We start from the raw sequence: 15423 nt of genomic DNA on the forward strand, positions 1-15423 counted from the left end.
GCATCAAATGAGACAAGGACCGCCGGGATCTTATTCTTTTCGGTTTTCGCCAGAATATGGCACACCCTCCGGATATCATCATGTGTGTGTCGCTGGTTTAGAAATCCTGTTTGGTCTGTATTAGGAGGGGTAACCGGTCTTCCATTTTGTTGGCCAAAACGTTAGTGTAGATTTTGGCATCAACATTTATTAAGGCCATCCGGCATTAAAAGCTGCAATTACTTGGGTCTTTACCCATTTTGGGGAGCAGTTTAAACTTTGCTCTTCCATGGAGGGAGTAATACCACACAATTGCTTGAAGGAATTATAGAGATTTGTCAATTTTGGGGTTAGAATCTCACTACACATTTAATGGAAGGATGCTGGAAAACCATCGGGCCCTGGCGATTTATTAAGTGGTAGTTCACGGATCTCCCGGCAAACCTCTTGCTTGTGTAATTTCTGTTTCCAATGCCTGCCTTTCCGGAGGTGTAATCCTTGGAAGAGAGACTGGGTCCAAGTAGTCACCTTGAGGATCGGAAAAATAGAGATCCGAGTAGAATAGGAAAAATGGTGTGTTGACATGATCAGTCTCTGTAATTATAGCGCCATTGGGGAGGCGGCTCGCTGGCGAAGTTGATTAGATAGACTATCCGTTTTATTAGCTTTCAGATAGTATTTTTGTTCCCGGTATAGCAGGGATTTTTCTGCTTTTGTGTGTGGAAGAGACAGCGGCCCTATCCACCTTTTTAATCTTCGGGCCTGTGTTCGTTTCCATTTGTGAGAGGACCTGTCGGACTTCGCCCCTCCCTCACCCCTTCTGGCTCAATTTCCAAGGCCATCTTCTGCTTTCGTCTTATAGCCTCTTCCGCTATGATGGACCCTCTCATTGTAGCCTTAAAGGCATCCCAAACCACCAGTGTTTGTGTCCCCTTTACCATTCATTTCAAAGAATTCTCCATTATTTCGTGAAAATGATCGGTGAACATGTGAGTAATATGAAAACCCCCTATCGGTCCCCCCACAGGCAGCCCAAACATCTGCTAGGTAAAGATGGGCAAATTTATGATGTAAAGCCCTATAGGGTGGAGGCGGAGCATAGCACGCTTAAATGTGCAATATCGCACAGGATCCCATACTCTGTTAAGGTATCCAAGCATCAGTATATCCCCTTCCGCAAACTCAGCCAGCAGCCCAAGTGTATCCTTCAGTAAGCCTTGCTGGCTTCATTAGGGGCATATACAGAGGCCACTGTCAGCTTACTGTCCCCCAGTTGCATAATGGAGAATATGTATCTGCCCTCCCTATGAGTTTTAGAACGAAATACTTTAATTGCGATACCTTTCCTAATGGCAATAAGAACCTCCGTCACCTTCCCTTAAGCGTTTGCCAGCAATATCAAAGGGTATTGCGCAAACAGAGTTTGCCTCGGTCCGTTCTGCATATGTGGGTCTCTTGAAGCGCCACCAAATCCGGTTGGTGTCGCCCCAACAGTCCCTCTACTTTCCTCCGTTTCTGTGGAGAATTCAGCCCCCTAGCATTCAGTGTTAAACACCTGAATTACATACAACTATCTTTCCACCGTGAGGCAGCTTTGAAAGCACTGTAGCCTAGCATTACATTCACATAATACTTGTGCACACCGGGTTGCTTCCCCCAACCCCAAACTCCCCTGTCCCTCACACCCCTTTTATCCCCCCCAGTCCCCATCTTGCCCCATGCCCTTCACAAAAAGTTCCCTGGCGAGAGACACAGAACCTAGTGTTACCCGGGAGACCAATCCCCGGCCGTGAATCACCCACTTCCCCAGGGATGAGTGTGGGGTGGAGTACCACCCCCATCTGTTACCTGAACAGAAGAAGTCCAAATCGTTGATCTCCGTGTCCAGTCTTATGCAAAGCTTTGCTGGCTAATTCAGCCTTTATGTCCCATAGAGTCCCTTCAGTGCTCCCTTATTTTGCAGATTTCAGAATTGGCCCTCTCAGTCTGGTTCTCCAGTCATCTCTCTGTGCGTCCTTGCGCTTCCTCCATCGACTTTTGATTGTAGACCATTCCCTGGTCGTAGGATGTTTTGAACCTCCTTCCTTTTCAACCGTAGTTGATGCCATTAAGCCCATTCCATCCTTATCCTCCATTTGAAGCAGCGCCGTGCCAGGTTCCCAAGATGTTATACAGTGCTGCCTTCCAGCATAAAAAGGAGAACAAATGGAAACATCCACTTGTACCAGATTTCCCGTGCCTGAAGAGTCCTTACCACTGGTTGCAGATCTCTTTGTTTTTGGTATGGTTAAGGATCGATCCTGGTAAAGCTGAATCTCCACTCTACTATACATCATTGGTGCCGACTGCCGTGCGGTATGCAGTAATAAAATCGCGGCAAAAAAGTTGTCTGCACAAAGAATCTTGGAAAAAATGCTGTGGTTTGACCCAGTAAATTTGTACCCCATTATGCCATTTAAGGGGAGACAGGGGTTGCAGCGGTGTCCCCTCCACTCCTCTTAAATGGTATAATGGATCCGGGGGTTACTGGGGTTTCCCCCCGCATCCATTACATGGGTTACGGCTGCAAAACCGCTGGCTTTTTGCCATGATTTTAACACATGGAACCTGTCGCGCTACCCTTAAGATCTGCTCTTTCTGTGGATATAAGGTGCAAGGACGTCCCTGGGGCAAGCACCCGATTTCAGCCTCGTCGGGCCTGTGCTATGAATCCTATCACGTAGGACGGTAGTAGCTACCTCACCTTCTATAAGGTCTGCAAAGATCGGAGTAACCGCCCCCTTGAGTTCTGCATCGTGACTGATTCCAAGAGATTCTTGAGGCCGATATTCGAACGTCTGGATTGATTCTCCAATGCTTCACATTGAATCTCAAGACTGTGTAGCTCTGGCCAGTTCTTCAATTGCAATTTCCGATTGTTTGCCATCCTCGACCAGGCCTTGGATTGCTCTTTTGTTTGCATCTACTCTGTCTCCTAGCGCAGACATTTATTTGCCCAAGTCAGCCAGTGAACGCTTATTTCCGAGGTAAACACCATAAATTGAAAGTGGAAAGAGGCTGCAAATGTGCCCTGAAAGTCCTGGAAGCTCTTAGTAAAGTCTCCTCTTGACGCTGCCATACCTGGACCTTCAGTGAGTGGAGGCGCTGGAATTATTAGTTCCCACAGAGCAGTGAATAGGCTGGTGGCAGTTCCATGCCGAATTTAACAGGTGCTCTGAGTAGCCTCCATTTTGGGATACCCAGGCCCTGCCATTGGAATCAGTTGATTCCCGATAGGAGACAAGATGGCCCCTGTGGCCTCTTGCTTTCTATTGCCTGTTACCTTGTTTTTCCCAAAGTCCTGGGAAGCCCCGACTGTCCCTTCCCCCCGACTGGCTGTTGGATGAAAGTTCCCCACAATACCATATATGGAAGCCGAGCCCAGACTGGCTGCAGCTTTCCCAGTGACTATGCCGTGGGTACACCCTTGGGGTGGGACCTGGGTGAACGGAGAATGTGACCAAAATGCACTTCATGTTATGGGTCTCTGGTTTCTGGTATGCAACACAAAGACGGAGACAGCCCTGCCCGAAACTGCTATGAATGAAGTGTGGAGTGCTGAATGGCTGGGTACTTCTCCCAATACACATTACTTGGTTTGAGGGTCTGGAGGGAGGAGATTGGCCTGAATGCACTGTGAGCTCGATTGGCTACTTGCCTGCATAAATGCCCTTCTGATGATTGGTTGCCTGAGTGTGACCCAGCAGAGCGGAGAGACCAAACAGTATATCTGGGGACCTCTCACGGATGGAAATTGTTCAGAAGCTGAAGTTGATACTTGATGCTCATCCTTGAAGCCCTGCTGGAAGAAGACAACTTGCTGCTGCATTTGCTTTGACCCGATCCGAAAGCTGTAGAGTTTGTCGAGGACTGATCAGAGAGAGGTCCTGGCTACGAGCCCTCTCCCCGAGCTACGAGAGAACATTGTGCAAACTGCTAAACCTTTGCCGAAGCCAGCCTTCGAAAAGACGGTTGACCGAAGACAGGGACTGCTGAGTGGTAAAGCACCCGGACATTCCGTCCGTCGTCGACGACCAGGGTTAGGAGGCCCGCCGAAACCGCTGGAGGCCCATCGAAGCAGTGTTGCCCAGAAGCAGGGACAGTTTGATGCCGTGCCACCGATGACCAGAGCTGCAACGCTCCATTGTTTAAGACATTTGAATCCAAGGACTCTCGCCAGCACCACCGACCACTTTGTCTCACCGGAGAAAGTTGAGGCCGCTGATGCGCCGAGGAGAATCCGCCAGTGGGTTTCCTGCCACCCGAAGTCCTCAAAGACGCCGACAACCGATGCCCTTGCAGGGCCAAAGTTCTTCAGTGACTCTTTGCAGCAATTAACTATCGTCGTTGAGGTGCACTGCACGCCTCGTCTTCGCAGGACGTCCACAACCGATCATCGACTAGCACCGCCAGGACAGAAGCTGCTGCCTCGACGCCATCAAACCTTTTCACTGATGATGCTCGATACCAAGGTTCACCTTCTTCGAGGACTATCGACGATCCGCGACTCCTACCTTAAAGGGGGTCACTCAAAAAGGATCTGTTGATGACCCATCGAAGAAATCTGCTAAACCAGGTACATTGGGGTGGTAGAACATTTATAGAAGGAGGTAAGACACTGATAAACATATGCACTGGGCTTGTTCTATATCTTTATTTACAGGTTGCCCAGGTGGGGGGGGATCCTCACACAGAACTGTGTCTAGGTAACGGGGCCAGTATTCTGCCAATTGTTTAACCAACTTGCTTTCCTCCTATGTCTATTGTTGGTTCCCTTTATTAAATGATTTGTATGACATTATAACTGAGTACAGTTGATGCATTTTAAGGGATCTAAGAAGTAATGGTGGTACCACATAGAAACTGTATATATTAACAATTGAAATTAACTTGAGCACAAAGTGCGTTATTGTGAACATAACTTTAGCCTATTTATATAAAGAATTGTGCTTTCACTAACAGTGTGTGGACATTCCTTTGTGGGTGCTTGGGGACTACACTGTACTTAAGAACCAGCCTGCATATCCTCCTGAGGGCTTAAGCCTTGGTTGCTTGTCCACAGCTACCGAATAGAGAACCTTGGCTGGGGTGCTCTGTGCCTCTAGTCTGTACATCCAGTAACTATATTGTTACAATGGCAAGTTCATCTGAGTGACTGGTGGCAGTGGATATTTTATACCAACTTTTGTGAACTTCTGTTGCAGGCTGCCTTTGCAGGTGCGACATCGGACACATTATCCAAAAAAAGGTGGCTGTGCTTTCTCGCCAACCCTTGATGACTTGTTCCTTGTTGAGACTTCTACCTAGCTAGGTAGGGGTGGTCTCAAGTCTTGCCTTCAGCGCATTTTCCCTGGAAAGCCCACCAAGGATCTCTGAGTGACTAAAAGGAAAGCAAAGGAAAGAAAGTGAGGGAGGTGACCAAAACTCCCCTGGTCTTTGTCCTTCAGTGTGCCCGTTAGGGAGATTATAATTGTTCTGCTTCATCCCATCTCCTATAGTGAGACCCCCCCCCCCCCCCCCCCCCCCCAAGTACTGGTTGCTAGACTTCTGGACCTTTTTCTGAATACTGAATGAGTGGAGCCTTTTTCCACTCATTAATTCTGTTGGGATCGGTCTTTTGGAACTAATTTTTGTATTATACCCATACAGTGCAGCCTATTTTCCTCCATAACATTTAAAGGCATATGTATTTTACTATTGCAGCACACAGCTCCTTATGGGCAGTGTTGCTAGGGATTATTTTTCTATATCCTCAAGTAACTACAGTTCTTAAGGACATAAAACGTTAGAGTCTGAGAGATTAGCACACACCACCTTATGTGGAGAGTCAAAGGAATACCTAGTATCCACTTTCTCTCTGCTCTTGTGACATTTCAGTCACATAGACAATCTCCTAGTTATGGCTGATGGCAGTGGACGTGTTCTACCAACTATTGTGTGACTCTTCTACCGCAGGCTATGTCCACAGCCTCGGTAGTGCACAATAGGGGCACCCAAGTACTAACTAGGGGCTTCCATTCTTTTTTCGCCATTACTAGTGTGGTTGTTCTTAGTCAGTCCTCCTACTATTCTGGGAGGAGTGTGTGTATGTTTTGCATTTGGCGGGAACCCTTGGGTGTCCCAGCCTAGGTTCCAGAGTGTGGGGACAGGTAGGAAGTGGGGGAGGAGTTTTCTAAACCCCCACCCCCCTGTCCTTTTGTCTGCCAGAGTGCCTGAATGGGACCATCTCCCACTGGAGGGCTGGCTGTACTTATTGGACAGCCATAAATTCCCCTTTATGTAAACTGCTGAGTAAGATTGCAGAGGCGTGAGTCCTGGAACTGTATAAAAAGGTGAGGTTCCTGGAGTGAAAAGCAAGTCGACCACTGGAAGCTGAAGTAACCGAAGAAGAAGGCGACAACCAGAGATACCTGCAGACCTTTTGCAACACTGAAGCGACAACCTCTCCTAACACTGTTTTCTGTGCGTCAGAGGAACTCGTAAGAGGTCTACGACTGATGGAAACAACCAGTCCCAAGACAAACTTTGATTTGAGTCATCTCCCGCAGTCCTGCGAGTTTCCAGAGCTGCAGAACTCCAATAGCAGGAGACCTGCTGCCCATTTTGAGTGCATCGTTGTGGAAAGGCTGAATCCGTCCAAGTCTCTGCTGAGCCCTCAAGGACAGCTCCATTGACCCAATACAACTCGTCCAGACCCACCCTCCTCAGTGTGGGATTGCAGGAACCGAAGAAGATTGACCAGACGAAACGCATCCTTTGTTGGTGCTGCAAAAAAAGGCACCAAAACCGCAGAGTGCCCAGAGTTGGTGAAAGCGGTTCCAGAGGTCCTCCCTCGAGACTGCTGCCAAGAGATCCCGTCCATTGTCCTGCCTTTCGTCATCAGACTGAGGAATCCAGAGGTCTGGTGCAGAGCTGCAGCATCGGAGCATCCACCGCAAACATTTTTTTCAAACCGAAGCTGCTGTGGGGAAAAATGTATCGCTTACCCAATACCAGGAATCCAGATCGTACGTAGGTGTGTCCAGGGCAACCCCCCTCATACCTATGACTGAAGCCGCTGCTTGTGTCCTTTTAGGGTGTCCTTTAACAGGGTGTCCAACGTTGGTGAAGCCTTCTTGTATCTTCTTTCCTAGAGACTAGAAAGTATCCACAAGAACTTTTGACTTCTGTTGCTTTTCAAGACTTGAAGCCTCTCCGAAATATCTTTTGTCTAGTGCTGAGTTTTGGAATTTAAAAGACTTGCTGTGCAGGGAAACCGCCTCTAAAACCTGAAGCTCCGCTATGATAACACTAACCAACTATTTTCCTTCCCAAAAATCCATATCTTATGTATGTTTATGCTGACTAAATGCAATTACTGTATTACTTTGTGGGTACGTGTTATTACCGATAGTACGGTAGACCTGTCAAACGCCTGTAACAATCATACACATTCAGCAACCAACAAACTGAAAGTATTGAAAACTATACCTGTGTGTGTTGGTTTATTGTGCCAAGTATTGAACAGTGAGTTATGTAACTATAATAAATCAATATTTTTATATAAATGTATGTGTAAGCGTTTCATTGATGTGCATTACTAACTAGGTTCAGTGTACTTACCTACAGCTCACATCTTCCTCTTAAGATACGCCTGGCTGCTCTGCCAAGGTCTCTGAGTAGTACTGACTGATACTAAACGTTGGGGGTGTGGGGGGTCATGGGGTCATCTACAAACAACTGGGATACCTTATTAAAGTCTTACCTCCAAGTAGGACTTCAGGAAAACTCCCAAAACAGTGCCTACCTGGAACCTGTTCCAACTGGGAGACTGGATTTCTCCCCTACCCGTCCGGACAGCCCACCTCCTAGATTTGCATGAGAGGCTTGTGGTGTGACTGGTGGGCTTAGCCAGTTCTTAGACATAAAGGCGAGGGTTTTGGGGCTAAACTCCCAAAGTTGACCATTGGACGGAGGATCCGAAGAATAAGGTCTGCAGACACTTCCAGCAACTGCCAGAGCCATCTGAGTAACCGCTGTGCCCAAACATCGACTTCTGAATGGCAGGGAAGACCAGAGAAGGACAACTTCCTCCCATGGAATGGTCACATCAACGAGTCCCAAGACGAAATTAATTTGTGCCATCCCCGGACGAGTTGCAACCTCAACGGCTTGCAATTAACATAGTCCTGTGCCATTTTGCAGTACAACATCTGCCGAAGGTCTGTTTAATCGGTAGCTTGGTAGACATTCTTCTGGACCTCCAGTGACCGGATCCTGTTCCTAAAAGTCACATCAACCGAGACTAGGACCTAGAAAGGGCGCGAACTCTACTGCACAGCAACCGTTTTTCATCCAAAACCTGTGAAGGGCTCCAACGTACCAGTGACACAACGATCCATTGCTGGGCATCCCACTGCTCGAGGAAATCCGCCTGTGCCCGCCAAAGAACCTTCTTCAGCCTCCCAGGCCAAGTAATCCAAACCAAGGCAACTGTCGCTTCACCTGGTGGACCGTCCTGCTGGAGAAATGTCTTCATTGAAAAAGTTACTGTCGCAAGCCTAGTTACTGATCTTGGTATTGCTCTGTGTTTGTGCTCCTGGAGGGCTGCAGTTAAGCGGTTACTTGCACCCCTTGGGGTGAACAACCAGTTAGGCCCTATATTGATACAAACTACTGTAGTTTCCTGCAAACAAGAATCCTTCATAGACTTTGCTCGATCTTCTATTGACCTGCTCCCTGCCTCCTCAGTCCTTCATCACTGGACCGACAGTGCTCCCCCCCCCCCCCTTGACTCAGACTAACCTAGCATAGGGTTGGACTTCTGAAGCCTGGTTAGCAGGGGTTAATTAAAAGTTACCAGAGTAATCTAACAGTTTGCCAACCTATTACAAACGTTTTTATATTGCTTTTATCCTACTTTGATTTATAGGTGCATTGTTTTATTCCATTCTTATTTAAAGGATACATCATTGTATTCTACTGTGAACAGTACTTCCATTGCTTTACTTCCATAAACTTAATGTATGTAAAATGAATGTTATTTTTATATAACTGCTAGTATGTCAGTGTTTCCTTGACAAACCGTGTATGCTCTCAGTTCTGGGTGCTTTACTACAGCCCTTTTGGGTAGTCCAGGTCAAATGTAAGGAATGGAACCATGTACACCCAAGAGGGAGTCTTCTCTAGTCCTAGGTGGACTTTAGTAAAACTACCCAATACTACCACTAGATCATCCCAATCTGCTCGTGCTTGAGGTCATTGCTTCACTAGCCATTCTTGTATTCGACAAATGTGTGGCCTTGCATGTGGCACAATGAAGAATGCATCATACCGGGAAGACGCATCATATTCCTGACTGTTAACTGGCGAGTGGCTGTATGACAAGGGATTTGATGCAGCATGTTCTGGACCCTCAAGTTGGAGGGGGAAAACGAATGAGTCTTCTGATCGGATTATTGCCCCTAGGAATTGTTTGACTTGGATGAGGACTAGGCTTCATTTGTTCTTGTCGGTCGAAAACCCTAGTTGAAACAGAAGGTTTATCGTTTGTGTGTGCTGCTGACATATTTGTGGTGTATCCCCCATTATGAGCCAATCATCCAGGTATGGGTATACTGTAATTGTCAGCGCAGGTGTGCTGCCACTACAGCTAGTACCTTTATGAAGACCTGAGGGGGTGACGCAATACCGAAGGGTACTACCTTGAATTGATAGTGCCTGGATCCCACTTTGGACCTTAAGTACTTTCTATGAGCTGGCAACATTGAAAAACGAAAGCATGCATCTTTCATATCCAGTCTTGCCACATAGTCTCCCCTCTTCAGTGAACAAATTAATTCTTGTAACGTTGTCATTATGACTATTGAGGTTTGGCATATGGGTTTGCTGTTCTTAGATCCAGCACTGGACGTTTGGTCTCGTCTTTTTTGGAACAAGAAGTCCACAGAATAAATACCCTTGTTTACCCTCTGATGGAGGGACAAGCTCTATGGACCCTTTTCGCAGTTAAGTTCCGCTACCCTCTATGACATGCTTCGGCACCAAAATACTGCTGGCGACCCTATGGACACCAAGACGGCGCCTACATATTTAAAGCATTCGTCTGCCGAACAGAGGTGCACATATTTCTTTCAATTCCCCTTTGCCGCCCGACGCTGCATCTCTCCACAGCTGCTCAGCACTCTCCAGTGAGCAGCACTGGCAGCTCATTTGAGCATTCACAGGATGGGAGCATGGTCAGACACTAACTGACGCAGTGGCCTCCCTGACTGATCCAGCATGCTGTACGTCATGGCTGGTCCTCTCCATCTTTCCACATTACCTACGAATGGGTTTTCACCCAAGTGGGTCCTAAATTATTGTTCTTGGTCATGAAGAAGGCAGGTCTGCATCTCTCCACTGCCAAAAGGTCATTGTGATCTCTATGTCTCTGGCTCTGAACACCACTGATTTTTGTGTTCTTGGAGTAGACCCTATATCATTTGTATTACAATTCAGACTTGCTAGGTTCATTCATGAACTTTCCTCATGGGCATAGGACTTCCATCTCTGCAGATTTTTTTTAGTATAAGAGTAGACTATTGCCCCTTATCTGATTTGTTCTGACCCTGCACAATCTGTATTCATTTATGTGGTTGTTTGAAAATCCATGAAATCATTACTATAAATTGTCATTTGCACTATCCTTTTGGTCTCTTATTGTTTGAATGTCTATTTTTGATATTTATGAAATAAACTATACATTTAATTTCTTCTCACCATTATCTAAATCATTCATTGTTTTTTAACTAAACTGAGTTTCAAAACCAAGTGCCTGCACACTTTGTGCTCTATCTCCATGCAGCATCATTTGATGCAAATTAGTTTGATTAAGTCATTTGAAGCAATCCTGATGGGAAAAACCCCTCTGTATCCCCTTTTACAGTAGAGCTTCTACCTCTGCTTGGAGCATCTGCCGATCTAAAGACACGTTCTTGTGTCTTGGAGGATGACCGTGCAGTATTTCCAGAAACTCCACGCAATACCCGTCCTTGACAGTTGTTAGCACCCACATATTGGTTATCCCCTCCCATATGTGGGTGAATTGAGAAATGCAACCCCTACAGGAGTGGAAGCTGACGTGGAGCAAAAGGACATTGCTTGGTGGGGGAGGTAGCCAAACCTCTAGAAGCTTCTACTCCCATGTCCTCGCCCAAATTGAACCTGGAAGGATGATTGAGAGGTTGGCAGTTCTTGATTAGCATACCATGAGCTGTTGCTTGCCCCATATGAATAGCTGGTCTGGGCCGATGTTGCATATGCCAGAGCATGGAAAGTGTATTGATTACACTGCAGAGAAACAGGGAAAGCTCTGGTGAGCCAGAAAAGCCGCTGAACTGCAGAGGAAACGCACAGAGGACTGGGGAAGGACCCGAGCAGTCACAGAATCTATCGGAGCTCCTGGGAGACGTGCGAACAACTAGAGGGTGAAGGCCAAGATCCCACAGATACAAGGGTGGCTAGTCACAGGGTTGGGGAGACCGAGAGAGCAAGTGAAGCACAATATAAAATACAGAAAAAATACCCATTGGTAGAGAGAGAGAGAGAGATCAAGTGAAGTGAGTCTGGGACACTTTCTGGAAAGATACGTTACAGAGTTAAGAGACAAACTTGATATGTGCAAGTGATACTCGCAGACCTCAGCAGGGCAGTAAACCAAGGCTGCGAGGGGCAGAGAAGCCGGATAAAGAAACCTATAAAAAAGAGCAAGTGACGGGGGTTTGGGACCCATACTGGGTAAGGTGTGCCCAACCATAAAAAGGAGAACTGTGAACTTTGCTTATACCAGCGATACCCATAGACTGTGGGGTGAAGGAAAGTCGGATGAAAAGAACTGAGACCAAACAAATGAAGGGGGTCTTGGACCCAAACTGGTGATATACACCCCTGTCTTGGGGGGATAGCTCAGGGGCAACGTGCTCCCCTTGGAAGCAAGACGACACGGAGCACCACAGGATCAATTCCTGGGTCCGCGCTTAGAAACCTCTGGGTATAAAGCGCGTTATAACCTATCATATCATATCAAAAGGCAATACAAATGACACCAACGTTTACCTACAGATGAGACAGACTTGGCAGGAGAGCAAACAAGGATATGGGTGAAAGTGAAATCAGAGGGAGAACGGCGTGAATGAAAACAACGACTATACTACTTGGCAGGAGAGTGAACAGAAGGAGAGTACTAAGAAGATCTGGAGCCTACAGCAATCGAGAGGAATCCCAGAGCACAAGCCAGGGAAGACTATCAAACTATTATCCAGAGCTGCAGTATCTGGGAACCAGGGTCAGGGACCCACGATACTACCAACAAGAGAACAAGACCATTCTTCCAAGACATAGTAAATGGGAGCCGGGCCCACTTAGAAAAGGTCGGGTGCCCTCAGCATCAGCTTTGGAGAAAAAAACAGGCTATTCTTCCCCACCCCAGTATCTGGAAAACAGCTCTGCCCTAAAACGACCAGGGAACTAAAATACTGTCTGAGAAGAAATCCAGGCTACTATTCCTCATAACAATACCAAGGAGTCAGGTCAGCTCACGAAGGAGCTGGGATCCCAAATGCCTTGGAAAAGGCATCCAGACCATTATTCCTTGTTACAAATTCTGAAAAACAAACTTGCTAAGAAAAAAAAAAAGGACCGTTAACCCCTCGTAGAATTAGGGTTAGTTAGGATTTCCTCCAACCCCTCTTTTTTGTCATTAATAAAAGTCTTTATCAATCAACAAAGCACTCTTGTATCCAAGTCTTGCTCCTCAAATAGTGTACTGTCGGGTGGGAGGAGTAACAGACCCACTATCTTGGAATCAGTGTGCCGCCCCACCTTTGCAAATGTATCAAGGTATAGACCACTTTATCTTAAATGAACTGTTAGCACCCACTTTCCCTCCAGGTCAATGAAGTGTGCTAATAACAAAACTTTCGTTATCCAAGGAACATGGTCGTGCAACAAATAAATAAAACGTGAAGAAATCCAATTGATCAACATTAACCAGTGCCAGAAGATTTCAATCATTGGGCTGCAATGTTCTATTAAGATATGATATATTTTATTTTTATCATGCTCATACACAATCATTTGTGTACAATGATTGTTCTGAAATTCTGATTCCGATTTCCTATGTATTTACTGGCACTAGAAAAAAATTGCAGGGAAAATTACACCCCCAACAGATTTCCTCAATTTTGAGTTACATTCGAGCATATCCTTTGGAGGAATTAAACATATGCTTTTGCACAAGAACCCCGGCTAACACAGTAGACTTTCTGCAAGATTACCTGCGATGCTTACCTTGGCTTTCAGCATCCCGAAGCCAACAGTCTCCTTGGCATACATGCAAAGCAATAGGTTGGCCACCCTGGTGATTGCCACACGCCCTTCCTGTGAAAAACAATCATTTAAGCTTTAAAAAAAGGCTAAAACATGCATGTTCTTTCAGTGAAAACAGTCTTGCAGTTACACACACTTCTGTGCAGCTTTTAATCAGACTGCACTGTAACAAAACAGAATACGAATACAAAAATAGCAGGACAGTGGATTTTTGGTGCAGATTTGTCACCAATATGCCAGACCACTAATGACTTGGTTGTTCATAACTGCCATTATCATTCACTAGACATGGGGAACACGTTGAGGGAACCCATCATATTCTCAGAGGAAAATGTTTTCTGAGCTTGGATGAGTGAGAACATAAAACCTTATTTCAAGCACCGGGATTTAAAGGCGTGCAGCAAACAAGTGGAGGACAAATCAAGGAAAACAATTGTTTACAACAGTGCAGTTTCAAGCACATGCTGCTGCGAAAACACAGTGTACCCTCAACATGTTTTATGAGCAGCCACTGTGTAGTAACCCCAGTCCTGTTCAGACAATGGTCCTCATTACGGGTCTGGCAGTAACCCTGCCGGTGCTACTGGCGGGTTGCAGCCGGACTCAAATATTTACTGGTGCCCGACTTCCCCCTGCAACTGGGACATAACAACCCCGGCGGCCCAGAAAGTCAGGCACCGGTAAAATGAAAGTACCCATTCCCATAGAGTGCCGTAGAAATCTATGGGAGTGGGGACACAGAAGCACCATGACCGGTCTGCCTACTGTTGCCACTGTGCCCGGCAGCGTCAGACCTGTCGGGCACAACGGCTTCCGGCAGACAGACCTGTAATTATGCCGGTCCAGAAACAACGGTGCTGGTGGTAGTAATGAGGCCAGATATCTTCCTATTTTCATTGGAATAACAAATGCAATTGTATTTTATTTAAATGTATTTATTAAAGCAATTAGATTGGGCAAAGTGGACCCCTTCAAACAAAATGTAAAAGTTTCAAAAACACTGATAATTGCAAAGGATGCTTTATTGTTCATATAATTATTATACTAACACCACTTTAGATATTTTCATAATGCACCTCTTCGAAAACCGTTTTGAAATGCTCCCCCTGTGCACACTTTAAAGTCTAATGGCAATCCCATTTATAGTACATAGCATGGAGAATACGCTCCTATGAAGAGGAGAAACCTATCCCCACTATTGGAGTATGGAATCCACTCTCTGCTCACATCACAGACCTTGCCAAGAAGGCCGACTACCAGCTGCACCTCAGTGGTGTTCTTCATTTTCCCACTTTCCCCCAGAAGGTCACTGTCTCCAGAGCCCTGGTGCTCTATAGGTTGGACTACGGTAACAGCATCTTTCTCAATCTGCCTTCCTCTACTCTCCACCCTCTGCAACCAATCCAGAAAAGGACTGCGAGACTTGTCCTTGGCATCAAGCCCAGGGACTGTATATTTCAAGGCCTGAAATCTCTCCACTGGCTCCCGGTGGCTGCAAGGATCATGTTCAAAGCCCTCTGCATCGTCCACAAGGCTTTTTGGGGCTGGTCCCACACTACATCCAACTCTCTTCCAAAACACCTTGCTTCTCGAGCCCTTCGCTCAGCCACCTTTAACTCTAATGGGCAGACGCTTCTCCAGGCAGAAAGTGGGGGGTGGATATCTCTCTCCTCTGCAGGTGCCTTCCTCTGGAATGGCCTCCCTGCCCCTGAAGTTTCTGGAAGCAGCTCAATACCTTTTTTTGCCTCTGCTTTCTCCCTCTCCCTAGCTGACTTACCCATCTGCTCTGCTGCCTGGCTATCCTCAGAGTCTCACTGGGTACCAGGGTCCTCCACGACCATTCGCACCTGCACTGGTTCTGGGTCTACCGTGCATTTAAGAGCTGTAACTCTAACCCTATAGGCCACTAACACCTTGCACTTATCAAGAGTCGCACTACCCTGGTTGCACTTACTCAGAGCAATGCAGCCCTGATTGCACTTTGCCTTAACCCCCCCCCCATGATGCACTTTTCATTGTCGTGATCTGAATGACACAAGGCTAGTAAGATCGTTTGTT

General features: G+C 46.5%; 1 protein-coding gene across 2 annotated transcripts in view; it reads right to left on the reverse strand.

Moving 5' to 3' along the window:
* LAMTOR2 (late endosomal/lysosomal adaptor, MAPK and MTOR activator 2) overlaps positions 1 to 15423 on the reverse strand; it is a 131233-nt gene that overhangs the window by 23706 nt on the left and 92104 nt on the right. For both annotated transcript variants that reach the window (XM_069607135.1, XM_069607134.1), the window contains one exon: positions 13327 to 13416. In XM_069607135.1, coding sequence (XP_069463236.1) covers positions 13327 to 13416 — 90 coding nt within the window. The remainder of the gene's footprint in view (positions 1 to 13326; positions 13417 to 15423) is intronic.

This window comes from Ambystoma mexicanum, chromosome 1p (assembly GCF_040938575.1).
Source record: "Ambystoma mexicanum isolate Mex_15411 chromosome 1p, UKY_AmexF1_1, whole genome shotgun sequence".
NCBI lineage: Eukaryota > Metazoa > Chordata > Amphibia > Caudata > Ambystomatidae > Ambystoma > Ambystoma mexicanum.